At 44.5% G+C, this 25296-nt stretch overlaps 2 protein-coding genes across 3 annotated transcripts in view; one reads left to right on the top strand and one right to left on the bottom strand.

The window, feature by feature from the left end:
* Positions 1-25296, top strand: part of UBAC2 (UBA domain containing 2) — a 301154-nt gene that overhangs the window by 60311 nt on the left and 215547 nt on the right. The window lies entirely within an intron of this gene.
* On the bottom strand, positions 1693-21900 carry GPR18 (G protein-coupled receptor 18). 2 transcript variants are annotated; one of them, XM_082245722.1, is made up of 3 exons: positions 12213-12409; positions 11051-11143; positions 1693-2725 (listed from the first exon to the last, which is right to left on the bottom strand). In XM_082245722.1, the coding sequence occupies exon 3, from the start codon at positions 2694-2696 to the stop codon at positions 1704-1706; it is 993 nt and encodes a 330-aa protein (XP_082101848.1). In that variant the 5' UTR covers positions 2697-2725; positions 11051-11143; positions 12213-12409; the 3' UTR covers positions 1693-1703. The 2 variants fall into 2 exon arrangements, with proteins under 2 accessions (XP_082101848.1, XP_082101849.1); XM_082245723.1 differs by lacking the exons at positions 11051-11143; positions 12213-12409 and adding an exon at positions 21810-21900.

Here is a 25296-nt window from a genome sequence, read left to right as displayed (position 1 = left end):
ATAGCTAGTTTTCAGAAAAGCAAACAATTACGTGAGAACCACACTGTGTGAAACTGATAGGAGGTCTCTGTTTACCACAATGCATTGCAAACTTGTGGTTTTTTTCACTCAGCACAGGAACTCAACCTCTGCCGGCAACTCCTACATATGCTTAATGTAGATGTTGCTTTTGTGTATTTTCAGTTTTATCTAGCCTAGCACTAAACAGGTCAGCCATAGGGGCTTTTTTCTTAGTGATTGGTGTCTGCATCATGCTGCCGCAGCCTATTCAGCCTCTTAATGATAATGGCTGCTGTAAATTAAAGGAAAATTTGTTTTATTTTATTTAAACACCTAGAGAATCGATGGAAAAGTGCCTTTTGCAGTGTCCAGCCTATTCTGGTGAACACACTGTTTCCATCTTTTTATGTCATTGCTTCTGTAACACGAGTGTACCAATATACTATAGGTGTAAGATAGGGTCAGGTTTGTGCCCAATTGGCAATTATTCCTTAGAACAAAGCTTTTGGCACCATTCACACAGGCATTTAGCCACACTGCGAGTCCCACCGGATCTACTGGTAACAGGTGTAATGCTTTCCAGGTTCCTGCAGGAATAAATATTAAATGCACACTTTTTTTTTCTGCAAAACTTAGCATTTATCATCTACTTGAGTCAATAACATATTGTCTAAGAAAAATGGCGAGTCTTTTAACACTATTTCTGTGCTTTGATTGATCATATGAACTTACACTAAAATTGTCATGCTTAAACTTTCAGACATATGGGTGTTCCTACTGTTTGTGGTATCCGGTGTTACAGACAAGCTCTGTAGCCTATTATTTTACTGTTGCTTTCATTCCTGCCCACATTAGTAGCCAAAAGAATGTGTACAATCCCTTCTGCCCTAGCTAGCATAGCGGGAACTACAGCACAGGGGAGGCCATGGCTTTTGTTGTTTGCTTATGGCAGAAGTAGTTTCTCTTTGCTGACTATGATGGCTCTGTTAAAACCCTAAATTGGAAATTTCATGAAGCTTCCAACTTCATTTTAGGCAATTTGCACATACTGCATAAAATCATTTTAATAAGCAATTAGCAAATCAAAGGTGTTTGTGTTTTTTTTTTTTATTTATTTTTTTATTCTTTGCCGCAAAGACTGAATATTGAAGGTTTGTTACAGAATGCTGAACACGGATATGTACAGTACTAAAGAGGAACTTCAACCTTATCACAAATTTTACAACAAAGACACCTTTAAAAATGTTTAGTAATGGCAATCTACAGATACTAATTGCAGGATTTTTATGCTTTGCATACCTTTTTCTCCCCACTCTTCTCATGGTGGCCATTTTCACTAAGGGTTGATGAATCCATCTTCCTTTTAGTTCCTGGAACTCTTCCTAGGACTCTGGGTCTGCTTCCTGTAACATGTGACAGGAACTTCCCAGGATGCATCTGTGAGGCCCTGGTACAATGCCAGTGCTTCTCAACCCGGGAGTGGAAAAAGCGTAATTGTAATAAGTGCAAACATATTTAACTAATGAATGTAAGATGATTTCATATCAGCATGCAGAGCTCTATGCTGTTGTGATTTTCATAAAAGGGATGAAAGGTCCACTTTAAATAATGGTTTTAAACTTGATCAACTGAAAGTTATAACCATATTTTTATCACATATATATTTAATGAAAATGTATCAATTTATAGTAAATATACATTTATCAAATCATTTCACTGTTAACATTGCTCAAGGAACGAATGCTGCCCGTTCTCATGCTTTTCCTACGTACACTGCGCAGATAGTTGCGGTACCAGATGACACTGATAACTCGTGCCTGAAACTGCTTTGAGACAATATAATACAAGATTAAATCCAAGCAGGTACTCAGGTTCATTAAGAAGGTAGACACCTGCCCCCATAACAGGTAGTGCTCATGTGCCTGCTGGGTCATGAGTAGCAAAAAACACACATGAAATGGTACAAAACAGACCAGAACTTGCACGACTAGTGTCACGATGATCTGTATAGATTTTCTTTTTGCTTTGGGCTTTAGCCGAGAAGTTCTTCCACTTATTAGACTGTAGGTAATGATCGCATAGCAGCCTATCATGATGAGCAGAGGGATCAGGAAAAAGAAAATTAGGCGGGCAAAGTTCAAGATACTGTTTCGTTTAAAGTGGATGAGATCAAACATTTTAAAGCAAGTGGTAAAATTAAAGTCTTTGTCGGGGTCCTCATACACAAAGAGCAAAGGTGTTGTGGTCACTATTGTCATTATCCAAATCCCAAAACATGCTGCCATTGCTTTGGAGATGTTCTTTAGTTCCTTGATGTGCTTGGGCTGTATGATGGCCATATACCGATCCGTACTGATAAAAGCAAGCAGCCATAATGTCACACTTGGATAAAATACAGTAAGTGCACCCATAATCCTGCAGAATATGTCTCCAAAGGGCCAGGATTGTTTGGCATAGTACAATATCCGGAAAGGGACAAAAAGTAAAAACATTAGATCCAGCAATGCCACGTTCATCATGTACACAGTAACCGTTGTTCTTTTTTTAGTGGTGCAACTAAAGACCCAGAGTGCTGTGACATTAACAAACAGTCCAATTGGGAGGACAATACTGTAATATACCAGTGCAGGGATTCCATATTCTTGAAACAACCAGTCATCTGGAGCAGGAGTTTGACTTTGATTTACAGTATCCATAATTGTATGTTAAGCAAATCCCAGGTGCTCTACAACAAAAATGCACAGAATAAATACTATGTAAACAAATACCTGCTGTTAATAATTTAGTGGATACCTTGCAGTTCTAATGGCTGCAAGAGGTAGGTAATATTTTCATTGCCATGCGTTTTTGTATTTAATAATCCAAAAAGTTTATTTTTAGTTCAATAAAAAGTGTTATTGCACATAACAGATGAATTTACCTCGCATGCATTATTTTATCGATTTTGTGTAACTTTGATTTATCAAAGTAATTTAATATTATTACATTAAAAATCACAACAATCCATTTTATATTGGTCTCTAAAAAACAATTTTCCATCTGTTTCTAACAGTCTAGAACATGGGTAGGCAACCTTTTAGAGCATAGTGTGCCAAAAAATATTTTCAAAGAAATTGAGAATGCCAGCTACATAAAAAAGCACTGATATTGGATGAGAAGGCTTGGCTCGCAGTCTCTGCTCTAATTCATCCCAAATGTGTTCTATCTTGTTGAGGTCAGGACTCTGTGCAGGCCAGTCATGTTCCTCCACCCCGAACTCACTCGTCCATGTCTTTATGGACCTTGCTTTGTGCACTAGAGCACAGTCATGTTGGAACAGGAAGGGGCCATCCCCAAACTGTTCCTACCTACAGTAGCTGAGAGTATGAAATTGTCCAAAATGTCTTGGTATGCTTACGCCTTAAGAACTCCCTTCACTGGAACTAAGGGGCCAAGCCCAACCCCTGAAAAACAACCTCACGTCATAGTCCCCCCTCCCCCCTCCACCAAATGATTTGATCAAGTGCACGGTCCATTAAGGCATGAGTCAGCTAGTTTAGGGTGGAGGAACTTGACTGGCCTGCACAGAGCCCTGACCTCAACCTCATAGAACACCTTTGGGATGAAATAGAGCAGAGACGGCGAACCAAGCATTCCCACACACACCTAAACCTTGTGGACAGCCTTCCCAGAAGAGTTGAAGCTGTTATAGCTGCAAAGGGTGGACCCACTCAATAATGAACCCTACAGACTAAAACTGGGATGCCATTAAAATTTATGTGCGTGTAAAGGCAGGCGTCCCAATACTTTTGGTAATATAGTGTATCTTTCATGGGAACTGTCTGTATTGCCCCACAGTAACTAACCTGCAATTTGAACTTCCATTTTTTAGTTCTCGTTTTTCAGTGCATGTTTGGATTTGTGAAAATGAAGACTGTTCTTTCAGTTACAATTGTCAAACAACTGACTTGTTTCTTTAAGCAAGTGCATCCCTGTACTAGAAGAACAACATAGGCTGCCATTGCGGACCTCCCTTTTTGAAAATACTAATGTACTGGCTTTGGTGCTTTCTGGGTTAGGCCTCATTCACACAGCCAATTACCAGTTACATTCAATTAGGGATAGATGGGCAGCCCTGGATGTAAACTGTCTGTGTCCAGTGCTGCTCATCTGTCCCTAATTGCATGTAATTGTTTGATGTTCAGTTTTACACGAATAGCTGTGGCTTCTGTCAGCCGGTCATTGATTTGTATAGGCTTCTTGTCTGCGGCTGATCTGTAACACCTGAGATCCCCACTGCAGAAATATGCTGATCCTTTGCATTGTACAATGCTAATCAGTGGTGTGAATGAGGCCTTAGTAAGCACATAGGAAGTTATTAATTTCCCCCCAGATTTCAGTTGTTGCATGCTTTTACCTTTCTAAATGAACAAATTAGATAAATTACATTTTTAGCAACTCTGTAACTGTCTTGGCACAGGTTTGTTGTAAGGATGAGTTCCTTATTGACTTGGCTTTAAAGTGGTACTAAAGGTAAAAGGTTTTTCACCCTAAAGCTTTCTATGCCCTAAGGTAAAAAAACCCTTCTTCGTGCAACTCCTGTCCCCCCCCCCCCACCTTACCTGAAACCGATCTCGATCCAGCGCAGTACACAAGATCAGAGACTCTCACGGCTCTCCTCAATAAACAGAGGCAGCAGTGGGAACCATTAGCTTCTGCTGCTGTCGATCACAGCCAATGAGGAGAGGGGGTTGGTGTCAATGTACACACAGAGCACGGCTCAGGAGTAAGTCTATCCGAGTGCCTTCAAAGCAAGCGGCTTGCTATGGAGGCACTCAGTGGGGAAGGGGGGGGGGGAGCGAGCCAGGAGCTCTGCTGGGGGACCCCAGAAAAAAAGGATTGGGGCTGCTCTGTGCAAAAACCTTTGCACAGAGCAGGTAAGTATAACAGGTTTGTTTTAAAAAAAAAAATACATATATCCTTTTAGAATCACTTTCAATAAAAGTACTTAAAAGCAGCAAATATTGTATATCACTATACTTTTTTTGAAATATTAGCACCAGAAAGTTTATCATTTTTTAGTGATTATCACTTTTAATTCATAATTAAATTCACAATTTCATTTTTTTTTGATTGCTTTTTTTGTTTGCACACATTTATTTACTACCTATTGAGATCACAATTGCCTTAAAATAGGGTTAAGAAATTACTGTAGCGTCTAATGGGTAAGAGGCACATGTACAGTGTTGGAGGAACCACTAGGGTAAGGGTAGGGTTGTTGGGGAACCAACCTCCTGTTTCTCTCCTTCTCTTGTATTCTAAGACGCACATGTGTTGAAGTCAGAGGGCTACCTAGCTATCAGTTTGGAAAATCACAGGCAAAGGAGAGTTCATATTATATACCTCTTTAATATTTTAAAACCTGATCTGTTTCATCTCTGTTTTGTAGAAAATCTTAGATAATTTTATCAGTGACAATTCCTTTCCCTTGAAAGGAATAATCTGGAATGATGATGCAGAAACAGACTGTTGGCTGAAGTGTTATTTGGGTGACAACATAAGTGGGTATATTATGTCATCTGCTCGGTGGTCATTTATGTCTCCATTGCAAACTATTTAGCTAGGCTCATAACGTGTTTAACTGTGTGGGTAGTTTGGTATTTTACCTTTTTTGGTTTTGCATGTTTGTTAAGACCTGTCTGAGTTACTTATTTAGCTAGCTTTCCTTTTACTTGGTGTTGGTTATTCAAAACTCTAAAGTTGGTTTCATTATTTGTCACTTGCTTACAATATATCCTATCACAACATAGTAAGTTGCAAGTTACAGCCTACAGACCTGCATGTAGGCATACTTGCTCTGTAAAGTAGAACTTAGTCATGTACAAAATCTTCACTATTTTGACACACGTCTATTAGACCTTACCTATTTTTTCAAAAGTTTTGAGGAAGTTAACTATAGAGAAACAGTTAATCACTATCCGTTAGCCCATCCTGCTTCTTTTATTAGTTTGGTGGTAAATCAAGTGAGTAATGCAGTAACTTTGGTTTTCTGCTTTTATTCCCAGGATGCTATTTTTTTGTAGTCCATTTTTTAATGGTTTTACTTTTTCATTTTTAATTTGTTACAATTTTAAACTATAATACATGAAGTCTACTTTTTGGACACTTTTAGCTGTGCTAAATATCAATTTGTATTCTCTTTTTTTTTGGAACGATTTATAGCCAATTATTATTTTTTATATAAATCATTCTTGTTAATGCACCTTCTAGCCTGGAACACATATAGAGATAATAAAACTAGCTTTTGCTTGACTTTTTTCTATTTTTTGCTGCATGCTTGTCCTGGTCTGTAACACAACCAAGGAAGTAGCACTTCTAGGAGGAGGTTTTCAAGGGGAGCTTTCTTATTTCATGTGCACTTATTTTGGGCAACACAACAATAAAAAGAATGTACATTCACTCACATGCGCTGTACATTGTATGTACAGTGGGGGGGGGGGGGGGGAGAAAGTATTTGATCCCCTGGTGATTTTGTATGTTTCCCTACTGACATAGTAATGACCAGTCTATAATTTTAATAGTAAGTTTATTTTAACAGTGAGAGACAGAATACCAAAAAACAAAAAAAAATCCAAGAAAAAAAAGCATTTCCAAAAAATTATAAATGTATTTGCATTTTAATGAGTGAAATAAGCATTTGATCCCGATCAATGAGCAAGATTTCTGGCTCCCAGGTGTCTGCTATATAGGTAATGAGCTGTGACTCTTAAAGGGAGTGCTCCTAATCTCAGCGTGTTACCTGTATAAAAGACACCTGTTCACAGAAGCAATCAATCAGATTCTAACCTCTCCACCATGGCCAAGACTAAAGAGCTGTCCAAGGATGTCAGGGACAAGATTGTAGACCTACACAAGGCTGGAATGGGCTACAGGACCATCGCCAAGCAGCTTGGTGAGAGGTTGACAACAGTTGTTACGATTATTTGCAAATGGAAGAAACACAAAATAACTGTCAATCTCTCTCGGTCTGGGGCTCCATGCAGGATCCCACCTCGTGGAGTTTCAATGATCATAATAATGGTGAGGAGTCAGCCCAGAACTTTACGGGAGAATCTTGTCAATGATCTCAAGGCAGCTGGGACCATAGTCACCAAGAAAACAATTGGTAACGCAATACGCTGTGAAGGACGGAAATCCTGCAGTGCCTGCAAGGTCCCCCTGCTCAAGAAAGCTCATGTACAGGCCCGTCTGAAGTTTGCTAATGAACATCTGAATGATTCAGAGGAGAACTTGGTAAAAGTGTTATGGTCAGATGTGACCAAAATTAAGCTCTTTGGCATCAACTCAACTCAACGTGTTTGTAAGAGGAGGAATGCTGCCTATGACCTCAACATTATCTCCACAGTAAAACATGGAGGTGGAAACATTAAGCTTTGGGGCTTTTTTTCTTCTAAGGGGACAGGACAACCTCACCACATCAAAGGGATGATGGACAGGGCCATATACCGTCAAATCTTGGGCGAGAACCCCTTCTCTCAGCCAGGGCATTGAAAATGAGTCGTGGATGAGTTTTACAGCATGACAATGACCCAAAACGCATGGCCAAGACAAAAGAGAGTGGCTCAAGAAGAAACCCATTAAGGTCCTGGAGTTGCCTTGCCAGTCTCCTGACCTTAAACCCATAGAAAATATTAGAGGGAGCTGAAGGTTTGAGTCGCCAAATGTCAGCGTCAAAACCTTAATGACTTGAAAGAGGATCTGCAAAGAGGGGTAGGACAAAATACCTCCTGAGATGTGTGCAAACCTGGTGGCCAACTACAAGAAATGTCTGCCCTCTGTGATTGCAAACAAGGGTTTTGCTACCAAGTACTAAGTGCTGTTTTGCAAAAGGGTCTAATACTTATTTCACTCATATACACACTGTTTTCACTAAAATGCAAATCAATTTAAAACTTTTTCTGGATTTTTTTTTTGTTCTGTCTCACTGTTTAAAATAAACCTACCATGAAAATTCATAGACTAATTATTTCTTTGTCAGTGGACAAACATACGAAATCAGCAGTAGATCAAATACTTTTTTCCCTCACTGTATGTTTAGGGGTGCCACAACACACACATACAGCATGTTCATTTCATGTGGCGGTATTGGCCATTAAACCACAAGTTATATGTTACTACAGACACAAGTCTAAATCCAGTCGGAACCTCCCAAGGCCCCTTTCACACAGGCGGTCCGTTCAGATCCGCTTGTCTGTTTTTTTGGCGGATCTGAACAGATGCCCCATGCATTTCTATGAGGCATCGGATGTCAGCGGAGACATGTCCGCTGACAACCGATCCGTCAAATCTGGATGGATGGAAACCCTATTTTCCATCCGTCCAGCGGATCGGATTGGATGGGATCAGATGAGAACGGACAGACGGTCCGTTCCCATCCGATTCCACCATAGAGAACAGTAGGGGGCCTGACAGCTCTGTCTCCGCACACAGCGCGGAGACACAGCTGCCATCCGCCTGCTCAGCGGGGATCGTCGGATTGATCCCACGCTGAGATAAACCGAGTCCGCCGACAGACCAGAATGTGTGAAAGGGGCCTAAGGGTGGAAACGTAGTAACTTTCATCCGTAAGGATTAGCAGTCACTAGAAGTCTGATAGATGTTGGCCTGTTAACTGGTCTACACTGTCTCCCAATTTTTCTGTGTACAGTATGTAAGATCAGGCAGTTGGCATTCTGAAACTATTCATGAAACTCCAGGCTTAGATAGTGTAAGAAAAGTTTATTAGGGCAAATTGAAATCCCTAGTAAGTCTGTACAGTTATATAATGAGCCACTTCAACTCCACGCCTGTATACTCCTTTTGGACCAGAGAAACATTTACATTTCAGCTTAGGCCAATATTGTATTACCTTTGATACTGAAGTAATGTAATTTGTGGCTACAAAAGAAAAAAAGTCATGCAGTGTAAAAGGTTTCTATTTAATCACTTGCCTACAGTGCACCTTCACCCCCTTCCTGCCCAGGCCAATTTTCAGCTTTCAGCACTGTCACACTTTGAATGACAATTGCGTGGTCATGCTACACTGTACCCATATGACATTTTTATCAATTTTCTCACACAAATAGAGCTTTCTTTTGGTGGTATTTAATCACCTCTGGGTTTTTTATTTCTTATAAAGTGAGTACATTTTGAAAATAATTTTTCTCCTTCACTGATGTGCGCTGATGAGGCGGCACTGATAGGCTGCACTGATGGGGTGGCACTTATGGGCACTGATGAGGAGGTACCAATAGGTGGCACTGATGAGGACTGAGAGGTGGCACTGATGAGCACTGATGGGCTGCACTGATGGGCACTGACGGGCGGCAGTGATGGACACTGATGGGCAGCACCATCGGTGCCCACAATCAGTGCCCATAGTGCTGCAAGTTAATGCCCATCAGTGCCTAGGAGAGCAGGCACTGACTAGCAGCACTATGGGCACTGATTGAGGACACTGGTTGTGGGCACTGATGGTGGGCAGTAATTGGCACTTTATCTACATTTTGTGTAATCAGGGCACTGATGGTCAGTGCCCTGATTACTTGTACTTGTTTTCCTTATGAGGAGGAGCCTCTGATTGGCTCTCCTCCCCTCACACTCTGACAGTGTGAGGCGAGGAGAGCCAAATAGCGGCACTTCCTCATTTACATGTGACCGGCTGTGATTGGACACAGCCGATCACATGGGTCAAGAGTCATGTCATTGACTCTTTACCGTGATCGGGGTCGCGCCGTGTCCTAGCAACACGGCGCGGCCACGATCGCTGCTCCCGGGGGCGCGTTAGAGAGGCTGTTCTGGTGCGGCGTCATATGACTGCATCCCAGAACAATAGCTGCACCGCTCTGCCGTCATTTGACGGCGGGCAGGTAGCAAGTGCTTAAACTGGCCCTAGCATGAGTATATGTGTATGAATGTAAGTGGGGTTAGGGACCTTAGATTGTAAGTTCATTGAGGGCAGGGATTGATGTGAATTTACAGTATGTGAAGCACTATGGACATTATTGGTGCTATTTAAATGCTTGTAATAAAGGAAAAAAGTAGGGAGCATTGTGAAGCTAGTTGGCACTTGCTGGTCTGTGAATTTGTGCTGAAGAGGTGTGGGTAAGCAGTAAATCTGAGTTGAAGAAAGTGAATTTTAGTTCAAGTAGTTAAGCCACTTTATACCATCCTTTTCTGGTCTGTTTAATAATCCTGTGTATGCATCACTGACACAGAAGCATACAGGCAGGGAGAGAGGACAGGAGGGCTGCTGATGACAGAGGCACGTAAACTGACCACAGTGTTAGGGCTCAGCAGCCATGGTACCGTTGTCAGTTTACAGAGGGGAGGACTTAGCCAGGCAAGATCAGCAAGGTATTTTAGGTGATAGAAGGGGCCAAATTACACAGCAAAGCACTATGCTGTATAACATGCTTTAAGGGAACAGGATAATTTTTTTTTTAGGTTAACAAATGCTTTAAAAATAAATGCTGCTGTTTGCTCTTTAAAAATAAATACTCAAAATAAGTATAATAGTTAAGCCCCTCCCCTTCATGACATTATTGAAAAGCGGCGTAGCATGGGTGACCTTAAAATGATGCCCCCCTATTGAAAAAAGTTCTGCGGACGCCCATGAACAGGAGTTGCCTTAACATGCATATTTGAGTGGGAACACTCAAAACTCCAAAATGCATAAGAACAGAGATTCTGAAAAAGTGCTCGCAGATGGTGTGGTTGGAGTACTTCAGACATCAAAAGCTGGCTAACTCATGATCTTGGCCTGATTGTGGCTATTCAGGAACAAAAAATCTGTGTGCCCATTCTTGAGTACCTTAACCACTTGTAGCAGTTTCATAAATTGATGTTACAGTTTTACCAATAGCCTTTTTTTAAAGTTTTACATCATGAATGTAGCTAAATTTTGCAATTTTATCTGTAATTAAAAAAAAATTCCCTTGCTGAATCTGAAATCTAACATTTCATACTTGCTGTTTTGTATGTTTTCCTGACCTACTTTCTTTCAACAGCGAAGAAAATGCCTTGCACTTACCAGTCAGTGCATGGTGGACATGTTCAACTCTTCTCTGTGCTCTCATCAAACTGTTTCTTTAAACTTCCTCCTCTTGATAGTTCACAACACTGGCTGTCAGGAAGTGAAAATGAAGTGTGAACAGACATCAGTACTGTATGAGTTACTAAGCTGTAGCTCTGTCCTCCCCTTAGACCTCACAGGAATCAGTCTCCGTAAATGCCCATATTTGTAAGATGCAGAAAACAGTAGTGGGTGAGCTTCATGCATCTTGGAATAAATGACTTTGTCTTTACACTGGGAATACAAAAGTAATGTATTCCTGTGTACAAATAAGCTTACCACGTTTGCTGCCACATAACTAAACCTACAGTATATACTTCTTTTGGAGTTACTCTAAATGTATCTGTAGCAATTACTCCCTAGGGAGCTGCTGGATTGTTTGGACTTTATGCCACTCCTAGTGGTGGCACACCCTTAACAGGACAAAGCCCCAACACCCCAGTAGGTGTTGCAAAGAGGCTTTATTAGGGTCAGGACAAGCCCTGCAAATGGGTGTTTGGTTTATACAGTTACAGCATCTTTAAAAAAAAAAAAGCCTGGGAAATATAAGGTTAAAGCAGAGTTTGACTCTTGTTCCACCCTATTGCCTGTGAAAGGTCCTGCCAAATGCACTTTGTGGACAAGGGCAAAATGACCCAGCTGACAACAATGTACAGTAGAAAATACCTCTTAGGCCCCTTTCACACTTGTGCGACTTGGGACGGCAAAGTCGCTTGACAAATCGTACTCTGTTTTCCAGTACCGTTCATATCTGTGTGACTTCAAGTTGCAACAACTTCAAATTAGTCCCTGCACTACTTTGGGCTGATATTAATGCGTTTTGAGTTCTATGGACATAGGCATTGCTTCAAGTCAAGTCAAAATCGTAGCAAAATTGCAGTAAAATCACGCAACCTTTAGGTCGCATAATGGAAAGGGGCCTAAGTGAGAACACCAAGAGTTGTAATACATTGTATAGCCTGCTTACTATTCTTTCATCCTCTTTAATTCCTTGGGCAGACGGGGCTCTCATTCTCAAATTGAGAGAAGTTGTAATAATGGAAACGGGTCCTAAGCAAAGTTGCAATAGGAAGCAAACCAAGTTGAAACTTGAATGAGGGGTGGCCAAATGGTCTCTCACCGGTGATGTAGGTGTCCTCATGTTGGCAGTCTAATCCCTAGAGGCCAGTCAATAGGTCACGCCACACTCTGGAATTCCCTTCTCAAACTTGTTTTTAACTCTTGCTGGAGTCCACAGTCTACATCCCTAGCAGCCCTCTTTGGTTCTATCCTTTTCTCACCACGCCTGCAGCTTGTGGCTCTCTCACGGTCCGTGATATACAGGTTCCTCTGCTGGAGTATGGACAAGAATGCCCTGGCTGTGCAGCTTTGCCCTAAAGGTGCTGCCTGTCAGGGCAACATGACACTTACTGTAACAGTCATACTTAATACTACTTTTTGTAAGCAAAAAAGAAATGCCCTAAAGGAGATTTATAGGGTACATAACAAACCTTCATACCCACTTGTGTGCTGCAGCATCACTATGATGCTGCAGCTGTTTCACATTTGCTCTGAGAGAGTGAACTGAGGAATCGCATGACCGCTGATTGCTCAGGTCTCTGTCTACTCGGTGTGGCAACGACAGTCACTGCTTCCTGATCTGTCCCGTCACCGCTCACTGGAGCACCTGGCAGGTGAGGGTGCAGGCACAGCTCTCAGCCACTTGCTGAACTGGAGCTAGCTATCAGGCAGCTGGGTAAATCCCAACAGTATGGCCGGGAACTTTCCAGAGCCTGGAGTGGCTCTGTAACATCATCTGCTAATGGGCAGTAGCTCGCACGTGAGACAGTACTTAAAATCACTGCAAACTGTCCCTTGTGCTGGCTGCAGATTTGCTTAAATTTTTCATTCTTCTTGACAGAAGGTTGCTCCCAACAATAACTTTTAGGGTTACTGAACTGATTTAAAGACCCGCTAACATGTGGCCCTTATATAGTTTAAAGTGGTTCTAAAGGATCAATGTTCCCAAAGTTCCAACAATCACTCAAGGTAAAAAAAACCTGTGTGCAGCAGCCCCATCCCCCCGAATACTTACCTGACCCCCCTCGTGATTCAGCGGTATGCGCAAAGGTCTTGGCTCTCTGGGTACTCTCACTTCTCCTTTGCTGAGACAGCAGTGGGAGCCAATGAGAAGAGGGGAGGGGTGTGGAGCTGAGCCATGGCTCCATGTCTGAATAGACACACAGCTGCGGCTCAGCAGTGAGCCTGCTCAGGTGCCCCCACAGCCAGCTTTTTTGCTTTGGTGACACTGGGCAGAAGGGTGGAGCCAACAGCGCTGGAGAGGGACCAGAGAAGAGGAGGATCAGGGCTGCTCTGTGCAAAACCACTGCATAGAACAGGTGAGTTGTTCTCAGGAAATGTCAGAATAATTAATTTAGTCAGCTATGTCGATCATTTAATCAGTTGATCCATGAAGAACAGTGCCTCCAGTACAAAAAAAAAAAAATGATAAAAATGATTTAAGTTGACTTCATTCTTAAGTAATTTTTTTTTCCCATGCAGAAATTCTTTGAATAACGCAATACAAGCGGGAATTAAGTGTGGACCTCAGATTATCAAAAATAAATTAATATTTATTTTATAGAAGTCACTTACAAGCACCATATAACAGCGTAATTGAGATTTGACATAGACGCTAAGGCTTTGCTACGAATTGTTTTTAAATTATCCTTTACCGCAGAGTATATTTAATAGATTAATTTGCCTTCATACACAGCATAACCATTTATCAGTACCTGGCAGACAATAATTTGCGTTTTACGGATTCCAACTGTTCTCCAGCAGAAAGAATAAGTATCGAAATACGCAAAAGTATGCACCAATACAGCCAAAAGAAAAGAAAAATAGTAAAATTAATTTTTTTTTTAGAACTCTAGTGGTTATGTTATTGTGGGAGAAATGGTAATTACAGCAAGAGTTATTTCAATTGGCCTATTAAGAAAACAAAAATCACCAAGGAAATGAGACACAATAGTTATCCTCCAAATATACCTGGTAGGCTGAAATGGCTGTGGGCCAGACCCTCAAAAGATGGCTGCAAATGAATGGGTGGAGTCGTCTTCCCAAAATGGTGTCTGTCTATATGTTATACATTTTATTTTTCCCAACAGTGACCCTTTTATAAGATTTTCAGATCCTGCTCACAATGACCAGGAATTTTAACTTTCGTTGTGCTTGTAGTAAAGAGAAATTTATGTCCAGTTGACTTAAATCCTTTCAATGTACTTGGGATTATTCTACATCCAGGTCACTGTGTTTACTTGACAAATTCCCTATTGTTTTGGGATATTGGATTTCAACACTGTCTCCTTTAGTTCGACAAGCAACTATCATTAAAGTATTACTAAATCTAGGACCTGCATTCACTATATCTGGTCTCCCACAGTACACAGAACATGGAAATGCAATTATTTTAGTAAATATAAACTGCTAAATACCATTTCCCATCAGCAGTATATAGCAGTCCTATGGCTTCTATCCATGTCTGGTTAAAGCTTGAAGGAGCAGTTTTCATTCTACTGACTGTTCCATGAGGCTGCAGGTCCTGTGACCCTCTGTCTGAACAGTGCTGATTGGCCATGTGCTGATCACATGCACCCTCCTGTGTGTTTAATAACACGTTAACTAGGAGATATTTCAGGTGATCTTGGCTTTTCGGAAAATTAAATCCTGTCCTAGAATTAGAAATGATCAAATATAATTTTTTATTCATAGAAACTCTAACAAAGTGCAACGTATACTTTTTACTTTGCATTTTTTATATGCATGTTGATGTGAATAATAACTTGATTTTTGATTTGGGCAACTTTGGTATCATATAATTTGAGATTTGAAACTATGAATCCTTGAGGTCTCACTGAGGGAAAGAGAGAGCGCGGTTTGCACTGATGTTGAGAGATACTTGGGTACATTGCCACTCTGTGGCATTTGGAAGGTGTACAGAGACTATTTGAATGTACGATATCATCTGTAATCAACTGCTGCCTAGTTCTAAGTGGTTTCCTCTCTAGCCTAGAGGCATCTGATAAAAGTTTTAGAAAATTAAAGATGCCATTTTTATTATTGGGTGCTAGTGGTTGTGTTGGCCTTTGATCAACACCTGTTAATACTGTTCGGAAGAACTCTGTACCTAAAGATGTGTCTGTATCCATCACTGTAATACTTCTCTCGTTTAGCACCGCACGCTGAACAAGAGAAATCTATTGATGTCCCCATCCATGCTGTTGAGTGGTGGAATCTCGCCTGCAGGCTATTGTATTCAGAATACTTGTACAGCGGCTGCATCTGATTCAATGCAGCCACTGTTCATCATAGTTTTCCTAATCTGCTGCCTACATTTTCAGAGCAAAGGATGTCCAGTTGGAGAATGCCAGGGGACAATCATGGCTCGAATGTCGTTCAGTTAATTTGGTATTTGCTCCCTGCATTGACAGCTTAAGGGCTTTGGGCTGCAGATGCAGACTACTTTTGACAACAGTTTGAGGTTCTTCTAAGACCATTCACAATTCATTAAAGGTGTATTTCTCTATCGTTCATTGACGGACGCAATCCTCTGATGCATATCAGTAGGGTAATACCACCCCCTACAGGAGTAGGACACTAGGCAGAAAAAAATTTCTGGCTACGCCTATGGGCAGTCCCTGGGGGTATACCCTCTCTCTTCCTGCATAGGATGTCCGTTTTTTAATATGCCTAGTCAGGAGTGAGGACCTAGTTCCTTGCAGGGATCTTTGGTCCTGGCATGGGAGTACTTTTTTATGTAGATTTTTTTTTTCTCCGGAGCGTTTTTCCTGTGAGATCTTCAAGCAATTATGCCGGGCTGGGCGACAGACTGGACCCCCATATCCAGTGGTCACCCCAGTCTGGCCATCGAGCACGTGCAGGCCTTAGCTCCGCGCTGGGTCGGCCGCAACATAGTCTCACTGGATAGGGACTGGCCCCGCCACTTATACGTCTCGCCAGGACGCACACGACAGGGTCTAGGCTTATGTCACAGCGTTCCTATTTGGCCGACAGCCCCCTACTCCGGTGGCGTGGGGTCCTTTCATGAGATGGTGCCCGCCTGTGTTCCTGATCTGGTCAGTACACGTTACCCCCCCCCCTCTTCTTCCCTGGTGGATTTTGGGGTGGACGCGGGCCCTCTCTCTGGGATGGTCGGACCTGCACACTCCTGGGTTTCCCTGCGTGGGGGACTGTTCTGGGCCTACCTGAGGCTGGAGCCTGGTGTACAGGCCGCATGGGGGGCTGGGGGGATGTGGTGCTTGGTCGCTGGTGCGGGGGGGGCACGGGGCCGCCATTTTGTTGTAGCCTTTGTCTGCAGTTATGGTGGCGGTCATCTTGGGGGGGTGGTTTTTGGCTATTTTGCGGTGGATTTTTGCTGGGAAGGCAAGTGGGTGTGCCTGGAGGCGTTTTTTCGGGGGAGAAGCGCCTCTCTTCAGCCCGGTAAGCTTCTGGCTCAGGTTTCCTTTTCTGAGCCACCGCTGAAACGTGCAGACCTCCTGAAGATTGCTGCTTTCCAAGGACAGTGAGTTGCTGGGGGCTTATTCTCTCTCTCTCGCTCTCTCTCTGTGGGAGTCTGTAGCGCAGGCCTGACCTCTGGGGGGTGCTGTAGCGCTGTGGGGACGTTCCCTTTTCATAAAAAAAAAAACAAAAACTTTTTTCTGTCATTATTTTCAATGTTTGCTGGCGGGTCCAATTAGTGCAACATGGACCCCTCAGACCATGTGTCCCCACCTGATCCCTTTCACGGAGGCCACAGGGCCCTCCGGTCGCAACTGTCCACTGATGTGATTTCAGCGGTCCTGGAAGCTTTTGTCCCAGGTGGAGGGGGCCTTTAGAGGGCGGGGTGCGCAGAAACGACCCCCCCACCCCTGGGTCTGACCCAGCCACCGCAGATGTGGGTACCCCACGAGGTTCCTCCTTTGATAGTGAGGATGAGCTTTCTGCCTCTTCTGCTGTGCAGGATAAGGCGCGGGTGGACACACTGGTTGTTTTGGTGTGCGAAACCCTAAAATTGGAGGAAGCGGCTGTTGTCGCTCCTGGGGCACGGGTTGCCTTCGGCACCCATAGGCCTGCGTGGGTGGAAAAGTATTTTCCCTTCCCCACTTATTTTTCTGGCCTACTCGCCAAAGAATGGGAGCGGTGGACACGTGCTCTTGGGGTGTCTAGGCGGTTTACCAGGCGCTACCCTTTTGAGGAGTCTCTAGTGAAGAAGTGGTCGGTGCCACCTAAGGTGGATCCCCCGGTCTCCAGACTTAACAAGGCTACCGTGATTCCAGTGGAAGATTCCCCATCCTTTAAGGACCCAGAGGATAGGAAGGCAGAGGCTGCGGCCCGCAACATGTGCGCTATGGTGGGGACTGTGCTACGGCCTGCCTTGCCTTCGGCCTTTGTCACCCAGTCGGTGACTGAATGGGCAAAGCTGCTTCTCCGTGATGTGGAGGTCCACCCTGTTCCTCCTGAATTTGGGGAACTATTGGACTTGATGGTGCTTGTGCTGCAGTATGCTTGCGATGCTGCGCTGGACATTGCTTCCCTTTTTAGTCGTCTGTCGTTTTCGGCGGTGGTCATGAGGCGTATGCTCTGGCTGAAGTGCTGGTCTGTGGATCAGGCTTCTAAGAAGGCATTGACGGAACTCCCCTTTTAGGGGGGCCGTCTGTTTGGGGCTACCCTGGACAACATTATTGGTGTTATGGGGGGTAAGGGTACCTTTCTCCCGCAGGCTTCCAGGGGTAGGGACTCTCGCCATAGGCTGGGTCCATCCTTTTCAGCTCACAGAAAGTATTCTTGTCCTAAAGGGGCAGCCAATAAGGCTAAGCCATTCAAGGCTCCCTCGGTTGTTTCCAAGCATCCCTGGGCTGGGAAACAGAAGTCCAGTTCTGCCAGACCTGCGGACAAGGCCCCGTCGGCCTGATGGTGCTCCCTCACCAGTGACTGGGGTGGGCGGATGCCTTTGCCGGTTCTTGGACATGTGGCTGGCCCGGATCCCAGACAAATTGGTCCGGGAAGTTGTGCGGTCCGGATACAAGATCGAGTTTCGATCCGTTCCTACAGGCAGGTTTTTACCTTCCAATGTCCGCCTATCCCCGGATCGCTTGCGAGCGCTCTATGGGGCAGTGCAGGACTTGCTACAGCAAGGAGTGATGGTGTCTGTTCCACACGCGGAAAGCTGTCACAGGTTTTATTCCAACCTGTTCACGGTTCCCAAGTAAAGAGGGCAAGGTGCGGCCGATGCTGTACCTAAAGGCACTGAATGTGTTTGTGCATGCTCAAAAGTTCAAGATGGAAACTATTCGCACGGTGGTGGCCTCATTGCATCAGGGGACTTCCTGGCCTCAATAGACATCAAGGATGCCTACCTTCACATTCCAATCTGTGCTGCTCACCAACGGTTTCTCCGTTTTGCCGTGGTAGAAGATCAGTATCAGTTTGTGGCTTTACCCTTTGGTCTCGCCTCCACGCCTCGTGTCTTCACAAAGGTGTTGGCCCCATTGACCTTGGACTCATCCTTTGCCAGGGTATTTCTTCCTCCGAAAAAACGCCAAAAGATCCAGTCGCTCTCTCAGGGGCCAATCTTCCATCCTGCTTTACAGTCGCTGGCTTTGACGGCTTGGCTGTTAAAAGCCAGGTGCTGAAGGACGGGGGTTTATCTGCTTCAGTGATTCCCACTTTGCTTAAAGCGAGGAAGGCGACTTCCAGGAAGATTTATCATCATACGTTGAAGTCGTACATTGTGTGGTGTGAGTCCCTTGGGACCCACCCTCGCTCCTATTCGGTGGCTTGGATCTTGGCTTTCCTTCAACGGGGAGTTGATCAAAAGTTGGCCTTGAGTATTATCAAGGGTCAGGTCTCGGCCTTGACTATTTTCTTCCAGAGGCCATTGGCCGCCCATTTGACCTCCGCTACCGCCATGGGATCTTAATTTGGTGCTGTTGGTTCTCCAGAGGCCACCTTTTGAGAATATTCGGAAGGTCCCCCTGCTTACCTTGTCTCAGAAGGTGGCCTTCTTGGTGGCCATCACTTCTGCGTGCAGGGTGTTGGAACTGGCGGCGCTGTCCTGTCGTTCTTCCTATCTGGTGGTTTACAGGGACAAGGTGGCACTTCGGCCGGATCCATCCTGTGTTTCCAGTTTTCACTTAAATGAGGACATTGTGTTACCTTCCTTATGTCCTAAGCCAAAACCTCCTAAGGAATTTGCCCTGCATACTCTGGATGTTGTTCGGGCGCTCAAGGTGTATTTGGCATCTATTGAGTCTTTTCGCAAGTCTGACTCGCTCTTTGTGCTCACGGATGGCCCAAAGAAGGGACTGCCGGTGTCTGCTGCGACTATTTCCAGATGGATCAGACAGACAGTGGTGCAAGCTTATCCCATTAGGGGTCAGGTTCCGCCCTTCCCTGTCAAGGCGCACTCTACTTGGGCGCTTAGTGCTTCTTGGGCTTTTCGCCATCAGGCATCTGTGCGTCAGATGTGCAAGGCGGCGACTTGGTCGTCTGTTAACACCTTTACCAAATTTTATAAGGTGGATGTGATGGCATCTGCGAATGCCTCCTTTGGCGCAAGGTTTTACAGGCTGCGGTTTAGGGGGGCCTCTTGGCCTTCCTTGAGGGTGTGTTTTCTGTTTGTTTTCAGGTGGACCTCATCTGATTGTTCTGAGGTGTCCTGTGTGGCCTGGTTGGCCATGTTGGCCTTGGGGGACTGTTTTCTCTTTGTTCTGGTTCCCACCCCTCATTTTGGTACTGCTTTGGGACGTCCCTACTGATATGCATCAGAGGACTGCGTCCGTCAATGAACGATAGAGAAAACTGGATTTTTGACTTATGGTAAAATCCTTTTCTCTTAGGTTCATTGACGGACGCAGTACCCGCCCCTCTAATTTTTAGTTCAATCTGAGTTTATTAAGAAAAAGGAGTTTTACAGAATATGGGTGAAAGCTAAGGAGCAAGGAGCAAACAGAAAAAAATTCACAGCCATGTCACACAATGAATTTCAAGTAAGTGCTTAGTACAAACAATATCAATCAGTGTTGAGACGAAACAGAAACTACCAAGTCCATTGGAGTACGATTGTATCGCAACTTGATATACAGCAGCTTGGTGTAACCTGGGTCAACATAAACAAGGGAGAGAGCAAATAAAGGATAACACTGTTAGAGACACCGCCACATCTGGTGTCGCATTAGAAAATGGTGTAAAGTTTGGGAGGCACTAGTAAATACTCAGGTTTTACGCTGCGAAGCACCCAAAAACAACAAGGGAGCACAAAAAGGATAGCCGTATGGTGCCAGTGGTATAGCCAAAGAGGTAGAGAGAGGGGAGGTGGGGTAAAGCAGGAGAGCGAAAACAGAGAGAAGTCAAGGGGGTGAGGAAGACAGAGAAGATCATGAGGGACCGCCCACGTCCCACTACTGTTCCCCATCACCCGGCAGCACAGGCGCTTCGATCCAGGACTGAAAGGCCTCCGAACACCGAAACACGTCCCAAGACATCCATGCAGCAGAGAACCGTTCCTCTTTGCCCCCTTCTCGCGCCAGCAGGTTTTCCATGTCTCTAAGCCTGTCTAGTTCCAAAGCCCACTCAAGTTTAGAAGGCACGTGCTGGGTCCTCCAGTGTCTGGGTATTACTGTCCGTACAGCCGCCAAGAAAAAACGCAGAACGTCTCTCTTGATCGACCGGAAGGAGCCGGGTAACAAGGACAACAAGGCCAACTGCGGTGTCGCGGATACTGTAGTTGCCTGGAGCCTGCAGTAAAGAGCAATAATTCCAGTCCACAATGCATGGATCTGCGGGCATTCCCACCAAATATGAAGAAGCGTCCCCCTAGATGACGTGCATCGCCAGCATTGGTCCGACTGAAGTGTATCAATATAGGTAATCGAGGAAGGGCACCTGTACCATCTGCTCAGGAGTTTGAACCCCTTCTCCTGAACTTGCGTAGCAGGAGACAGCGAGTGAGTCAGCGCGAAGCATTTGTACCAGTTGGTAGATGAAAGGGCTCGCCCCAGGTCCCTGTCCCAGGCAGCAGTATAAGTCGGCAGGTCAGGGCGAAGGGCACGTAGGAGTAATGAATATAAGAGACATACCGTGTGCGTGGGGGGAACGTCCTGGAGTAGGATAGAGTCAAACTCCGAAGGGTCTCCCCTAACAGCAGTCAGTGAGGGCAGGGAGCGTATATAGGAGAGAGCCTGGCCGCGCTGCAGCCAGCTCACAAGAGCACCGTCGGATGTGGTGGAAGTAGGAGTCGTCAACAAGGACGAGTCAGTTCGGAGAATTTGGGAAACACGTCGATGGTCCGTCGCAGTCCAGGGTCCAAATCTAGAACACGAGGCTGCCGGGGGGAACGCCGGGGTGCCAAAGAAGGGCGTCATGGGGCCCTGAGGACCTGAGAGACGGCCCGATTTATTCAGGCAATCCCAAGTCCGCAGGGTCTGGCCGCCCCTCTAATTTTTTGAGTGGGTACTGCTTTGATACCAAACTGACATCCTATGCAGGAAGACCCCCCCCCCAGGGACTGCCCATAGGCATAGCCAGAAATGTTTTCTGCCTTGTGTCCTACTCCCTGTAGGGGGCGGTATTACCCTACTGATATGCATCAGAGGACTGCATCTGTCAATGAACCTAAGAGAAAAGGATTTTACGGTAAGTCAAAAATACAGTTTTTACCTGTAGTTGACCTTCTTACCTGCATTTGGCCTGCTTGAAGCTGCTTATCCATTTCTATAAACATTTTTGGGGAGAGAATTAGTTCTGAGACAAACAAAAGCTTGTTCACACAGATCCTAATACCATCTAATCCAGACATTGCCAGAACATTAGTGGTCTTGTTGAAATGAAACTTTGTCGGGGAATTTTGATGTTCTAAAATTCCAAAGTGTGCATAATGTACATGCAAATTTATATGAGGAAATAGTCTTTAAAAATAAACCAATCTGACTACACTACAAAATAAAGCAGATCTGAAGAACTTTAGCAACATCCTTATTTGAACAGACTCACAAAACAAGGCTTCCCCTGGCTTATGGACACATAACATTGGCATGGCTTGCTTGCTTGACTTATCATTTTTGCAGGAGTCAGGATCTTTTGGGCAGGGGGTGCCATTAAGATTTAATAGCACTAGTACGTGTCTGCTAAATGGGTTTTGTTGTGGGTGCGGGAACGCGTGCAATTTACGAGCAGTCATTCACCCACATAGATGTAAACCCAGCCTTAATCTCAGCCCATTCGAAAAAACAGTTTTGTATTCCAATACTCATACTAAAAACATGCAGATCTCTAGATCTTGTTTTGGTCAGACACCACTCAGCCTACCAGCAGTGGTCGTTGGGAGGGGGGGGCTGACCGGGGCTATAGCCCCTAGTGGGCCCCTAAAAAGCCCCGGGTCTCCAATTGCTTATTTAAAAATATTAGCCCAGAGTCCCAAGGCCTGGGGATGGCCGGGTACTTGGGGCTACATACCTCACCAGTGTAACATTATAGAGCACATCCAGTGATTGGTGGGCGATCCGGGGCAGCCACAAGGAGAGTGATTGGAGCTGTCAAGTTTAAGCATTGATGTCGGGTGTGAGTGGGGCTGGTATGCGGGGCTCCGCCCCTTTGTTCCATGCCTAGACAAACAGCAGCTGGCCGGGGAGGAATGTGGCAGGGGGCGGGACCAATTGTAACTGTTATATGTGCACCCACAGCAGTGTATATTTCAGGCTTATTATACACCGCTGTGGGGGCACATACAACAGTTACAATTGGTCCCGCCCCCTGCCACATTCCTTCCCGGCCAGCTGCTGTTTGTCTATGCATGGAACAAATGGGCGGAGCCCCCTATACCGGCCCCACTCACACCCAACATCAATGCTTAAACTTGACAACTCCAATCACTCTCCTTGTGGCTGCCCTGGATCGCCCACCAATCACTGGATGTGCTGTATAATGTTACACTGCTGAGGTATGTAGCTCTGAGTTCCCGGCCAACCCCAGGCCTTGGGACTCGGGGCTAATAATTTTAAATGATCAATAGGAGACCAGGGTCTTTTTAGGGGCCCAATTGGGGCTATAGCCCCGGTCAGCACCCCCACTCCCGACCTCCTAGCATCCAATCACCTGCTGGGTAACTTGGAAAGTTAACTCCGGCAACTCTCTATTCAGCGCTGGTGTTTCTCTCTCCAGTTTTGCCTCTGTCCTTAGCCGCTCTCTCTCCCCCCCTGCATGCATTAATCAGGTAGGAAGGGGCAAAGCTGTGGGGGGCTGTGTAATGCAAAAGGGGTCCAGAGGTGAATGTGTGGGGGGCTGTGTAATGCAAAAGGGGTCCAGATGTGTGTGTGTGTGGGGGGGGGGGGTGGCTGTGTAATGTAAAGGGGTCCAGAGGTGTGGGGGGGCACTGTGTAATGTAATGTAATGGGGTCCATAGGTGTCGCCCAATCAAAATGCTCCAATTTGTGTTACACTCACCTTTAATCCAGCACCGAGCAAAGCTCCTTGGTGCTGATCTTGACGCCCCCTTCAGATGTCGGAAGGGACATTGTGGGATAAAGTTTACCTTCGGGCTGAAGCCCCTGGTTTTTATCCTACCTAGCAACAACCCTGCTTACCAGTATACTTTTGCATTGCTAAGAGGAAACTGGAAGCATGCAGAAAATACAAGGGAAGAAAGTTGTCAGAGACACAGTCTGTGTGTCAGGCTGACCATTATTCTTAATGATCTCACCAAACACCAGCCAACATCAGTTTTTTTTCTTCCATGTAAGCACCTATCCCTGCAGCACAGTATGTGAACTAGGTGGGAACAGTACACACTGTGCTGCCCACTTAAAATGGACCTTAACCATACATTACATCTTGTGCTGCCCTGCCGCTTTCCTTACAACTGACATATATTTTTTTCATTTTTTTTTTTCTTTTTACAAAACCTTTTCTTTGTGCATTTCTCACCTAGCCACGACATTCTGTCTATGCACTTGGCTGTTTCCCAGCCATTTGCACAAGGTTTTCCTGCGCACATGCAAAGACTGGCAAGGGGGAAGTCTGCACTTTCCCTTTAATCATGCGCATGCATATATGGATCTGATGGGCTCTGCCAGGACATGAAGGCCAGGCAGAGCTCCCTGGGCGCATCTGTACATGCACAAAAAATGGTGGCGCTGGAGGGGGGGGAAGTAGAAACTGGCCTTAGCGGAAGTAGAGATTCACTTTAATGCCCATTCATACTTATGCAGTATAACATGTTATAGCGAATAGTAACAAATTGTTTTTTTAAAACATCATTCTGCATCAAATTGCCTGTACCATTTTATGTTGTATTGGATACTGGGTGCCAATTGAAATAAAATCGCACAACAAAGTGCAGGAAAAAGGTTTGGAAAGGTAGTCTCCCATAATTGTATTTGGTCGTTGCCCATAGCAGAATGATATACGAGGATTATGGTTCCACCTGAAAAGTATACATGCTACTTTGCCTAGTAAGGGCAGAAATAAAAAGAGGGAAAGGAATATAAATACATCTAGGTATAACTCATTAACATTTTCTCTGATCATTGTATAGAACACAAAGCTATCTACTCCCTTTATAAGCAATAGACAGCCTGGTATCAGAAAAGACAGAAGTTGTCAAGTAAGTCTGATTTTTTTTTTTTTATGAGGAAGTAAGCAAAAACTCGGCTTTGGACATAGCACACGTGTATTTTGCAAAAGCTTTTGACACAGTTCCTCATGCATGGCTTATCTGTAACCTAAAGTCTTCAGGCTTGGAAAATTCAGTCTGTAAATGGATAGAAAACTAGCTAAAATGCTGTAGAGTGTAGCGATTAATGATTCATATTCTAAATGGTCTAAGGTTATTAGTGGTATACCCCAAGGTTCAGTGCTGGGACCCTTAATTTTTAACCTATTGAATGATACAAAAGAAATTATATTCCTCCTGGATACACTAAGTAGCTGTGATGATACATAGTTTTATTAACACATGTCGAAGTTAAAAAACTGGGTTTGGGCATTAGGGTTTGTTTTGACCCTAATCATGAAGGGGTTAAAGAACATACATTTTCCTTGATTTATCTCTGTATGCACACTTAAATACACGTTATAAATGCTTCCTTTGCACATGCTTTGAATGAGCACTTAGTCTGAACTGTTGGTAGTAGTATTTTTGCTGCTGAAAAGTATCTGTACACAGAATT

The sequence above is a fragment of the Pelophylax lessonae genome, assembly GCF_965119305.1.
Source record: "Pelophylax lessonae genome assembly, chromosome: 2".
Lineage (NCBI taxonomy): Eukaryota > Metazoa > Chordata > Amphibia > Anura > Ranidae > Pelophylax > Pelophylax lessonae.
This window is presented reverse-complemented; position numbering and strand designations above follow the sequence as displayed.

What these genes read in the sequence shown, in the direction of transcription:
- GPR18 (XM_082245723.1), bottom strand. Translation starts at nt 2,696, where the DNA reads ATGGATACTGTAAATCAAAGTCAAACTCCTGCTCCAGATGACTGGTTG.